General features: G+C 30.0%; 1 protein-coding gene across 1 annotated transcript; it reads left to right on the plus strand.

Annotated features, from left to right (window-relative positions):
- The first annotated feature begins 948 nt into the window (after positions 1-948).
- Positions 949-2511, plus strand: LOC107903068 (transcription factor LAF1). Its single transcript, XM_016829123.1, has 3 exons — positions 949-1175; positions 1444-1573; positions 1749-2511. The coding sequence occupies exons 1-3, from the start codon at positions 1037-1039 to the stop codon at positions 2323-2325; spliced, it is 846 nt and encodes a 281-aa protein (XP_016684612.1). The 5' UTR covers positions 949-1036; the 3' UTR covers positions 2326-2511.
- The last annotated feature ends 1494 nt before the right edge of the window (positions 2512-4005 follow it).

Raw genomic sequence — 4005 nt, forward strand, 5'->3', positions numbered from 1 at the left:
CCTTAATCTTACTATTGGAAGGTTTTGTTCTTTTATTTTTGGTCCAACAAGAACTTATGGTTAGGTATAATGAAGTCGATAATAATGTAAAAGATATTATTGTACTCCAAGTGTTGATTACGGGTGTAAATGAGATACTTGTAAGCTATTTAAATTTTATTAAAAAAAAAAAACTCAAACTCAATTTGATAATAATTGAGTTGGATTTGAGTTTGATCCACTCAAGTTATTAGTCAAGTAGAATTCTAACACTATAATACTTTATTTGAATGACTCTCGAGTCTTATTGAGGTTTTCTTTTTTAATATATTTTTATATTATGAAATTATATTATTACTGTTATTATTAGAAAGAGCTTAATATAATTAAGCTCGAGCTTAAAATTTGATGCTTAAATCAAGTATTGAGCCTCAAATTTATAATCAAACTCAAGCTTTTTATTATTCGGGCTCAACTCAACTTGATTACATTTCTATTGTTGAGTGCAACAATAAAGCATATCGTACATTCAAAGAGACAATTTAAGTTCGAACTTTAAAATTGACATTGTTAGAAAAAACGTGTATAAACTCTAAAAATATTATTTTTCATGGTTCTTGAAATGAACATGAGCAACACCTTAATCATATCAGCTTAAAAATAATTGCAATGGAAAACATGGGTTGAATGAGTATTCATTAACATTCTAGTTAATACCAGAGTTCGAGTCTCACAAATAAATTTTCAATTGACACTAAAATCTGATTCGATTTTAAAACAACCCCAGCCTTACCCTTATAAAATAAAATAAAATTCAATAACAGAAAAAAAAATTAAAGAAAAGCCCACATTGTTAATTGTTTATTCCACAACTGTTCCATTTTTAAAATGATTGAACTTACAACTAATTTCAGCTTTATTTTATGATCTTTTTGGGGTTGCCTATTTATTTCTTTTGGTACTGTTCCTGTAGCTTGCCCGTTCAACCTCATTGCTTTTAGTTATCTTTTTGTATAAGTTTTTAAAGCTAATCTCTTTGAGTTTCAAGCAAGCAAAAATGGGTTCTAAATCATCAGATCAGAAGCCAAGAGCTAAGCACAGAAAGGGGTTATGGTCACCTGAAGAAGACCTTAAGCTTAGAAACTATGTCCTCAAACACGGCCATGGCTGCTGGACCTCTGTTGCCATCAATGCAGGTCAGTCTATATGTATACACATACCATTTAATGTATTTGTAGGGTTCCAATGGACCAAATTGCATTTAAACAAAAATGACATTGGGTCCTCTGCAAATATTCTGGCATTTTATTTGTATTCAAGTGCATTGCAAGTGCTGCAGATTATTGAAATGCACCAGGTTTTCTTTGATTTGGGCAGTAATTTCTGCTATAGACACGATTATCAAACACGAACATATTTTTTTAATAATGGGGATACCGTAGCTTACAAGTTAACAATACACAGGTTTACAAAGGAATGGGAAAAGTTGCAGATTAAGGTGGATTAATTACTTGAGACCGGGTTTAAAACGAGGGATGTTTTCGCCTCAAGAGGAAGACACTATCTTAACCCTTCACCATTTGTTAGGCAACAGGTAAATATTTCGTATCCGACATTTATATCCGAATATGTGTTTAAAAAATCCGATTGTTCCGGAGACAAATATGAACTCAAATTAATAATGTAGTTGGTAGCATTATTGCTGAAGTCAACAATGGTTTTTGCAATGAACTAACTAGGATGCCATGCTTTTTTCTTTAATTGACTAGGTGGTCCCAAATTGCACAAAATTTGCCTGGAAGAACTGATAATGAGATTAAGAACTATTGGCATTCACATCTGAAGAAAAGAGTTGCAAAAGCTGAAGAATTGGAACCTCAAACCAGGACTCCATACACCACATCTAGCTCGGAAAACACTGATTCCGCTTTGTCTCCTCGAAACTTTGCCGACATGCGAATCCCGAGCTTTGAACCCTTCCATCACATCGAAAAGCCATCGATAAGTACCGATCAAACCGTTGCAAGGCAATTAAACTTCTCTAACGAGCCTCACGGCAGCCTGATGCCAAGGCTTTTGTTTGCAGAGTGGTTATCAATCGATCAAGAAGGTGAAAGTGTCACGAATTCGGCTTCCTTAAATGGATTTAACCGTGGTTCGAGTTCAAATTTCCAAGACCCTTTCTTGAGTGCATATTTAGGATCATTTGACAATGATTTTCAAGATGGGCTGAGCTATGCATTGGTGAATGACGAAATGTTTAGCTCAGAATTCAAGTTCGAAACCCAGATTTCAGAAGAAGAATTTCTTGGTAATGAAATAAACAATAATGTACTGTACATATAAGGGCATATTTTACATGGCGAAATTTTTCAAGGGAGGATAATTTCTATAACTTAATTAGTAGCCAAAAAAAGAGAGAGAGAGAACACCTCATAAATAAGGCTTCAAAGTTTTAATTAGTTGATATTTTTCTTCGTGTTTGTATTTTTTCGATGTAATTTTATCTTTTAATTGATTATGTAAATCAACGAAATTAAATTTATGTTTTTCAGTTAAATAATGATTTAAGAAGTATATACAAGCCAAATAGCATGTACCATATCATTAAATGATCCTTAAGTGGAGTTCAAAATATTTTAGATTCGTTGACTTTCCAAAATAATAAATAATAAATAAATTTCAGCACATAACCTAACTCTGCCTTACATCATCTTCACGTTTATATCCGTTAAGCTAGGGGGGCTTTTTGCCTCTCAACCCATGCCCAACCTGTTTTACCATTTTGAATAATAATAAATTTTAAAAAATATTTTTATATTAACATTTATATATTTTTATAATTAAATTTAAATTTTATTTTATTTTATTTTATTTGAATTCAAACGGGAGTGAACTCATTCAATTTTTGTTTCATTCACTTTGGGCAACACAAGCTTCTAAGAAGATGATGAAATAGTTTAAGGGATAGTCTCTAAACTTAGATAATTTTTTTTAATTTCGTCTCTAATTTTTTATGCGTGTTAGTTTCATGTTAGGTTTTTATTTATTTATCAAAATTATAAAAAAAAATGAAATGCCAAAATGGTATAGAATGTAGATTATTTACGAAAATAAAATATTTTTTTACAATGCTATTAAGGGTCACTAACCTGTCAGCTGATACTCTAAGCTTTCCCCCAAGCCAATTATATTGTTCAAAACAAATGTTTTTAAGTGGTACTGCCAATATGTTTTTTTCTAAATAAAGTACAAATAATATATGAGTACGATATTTTTTTTTGTAGTACTGCCTGAGATATTGGTGACACCAATTTAATTTTTTTTAATAATATTGGCAAAAGAAAAAAAATAGATAACGTTTTTAAGGTGGTGCCGCCAATGTGCCAAGCAACACCGTTTGAAATTTTTTTAAAAATAACTTTTGTAAACAAAAAAATCGAAAAGAAAAAAAATGTAATGTTTTAAAGAGTGTCATCTAACAGTGTAAACCACTATTTAAACCCCCCCTTCCTGGCTGAAAAAAACAAGTTTCGATTGTTTATGGGTCTCAAACAAAACAGCGGAGAAAAAGATTTGTTAGAGATCAAAATTGAATATCAACAATATTTATTTTTTATTTTAGAATTTAATTTAATTTTTTTTTACTTCAAAAGTCAAATTTGAATTGATAAGTTAATTTCCAATGGCATGTAGAAAAAGTCCTATTTTTGTAGATAATTTACATCCTATACCATTTTCGTAATTAATTTTTTATATAATTTTGATAAAAAAAATTCATTTGTGTCACATCATCACACATTAATAAAATTTAAATTCAAAGATCAAATTAAAAAAAAATATCATATTTTTAAGACTAATGACAAAAATTTTCAAGAACTAAGATGGAAAAGATTGACAAGTTCGAATACTAAATGTAGATTTATCCTTTTTATTGTAGTTGATGAATTTCTTTGGCCTTAAAAGCTCTATAATAAAAACTATTTTTGGATTTTTAGTTATTTTATTTTAAGTTAGTAAACTGAT

This window comes from Gossypium hirsutum, chromosome D11, assembly GCF_007990345.1.
Source record: "Gossypium hirsutum isolate 1008001.06 chromosome D11, Gossypium_hirsutum_v2.1, whole genome shotgun sequence".
NCBI lineage: Eukaryota > Viridiplantae > Streptophyta > Magnoliopsida > Malvales > Malvaceae > Gossypium > Gossypium hirsutum.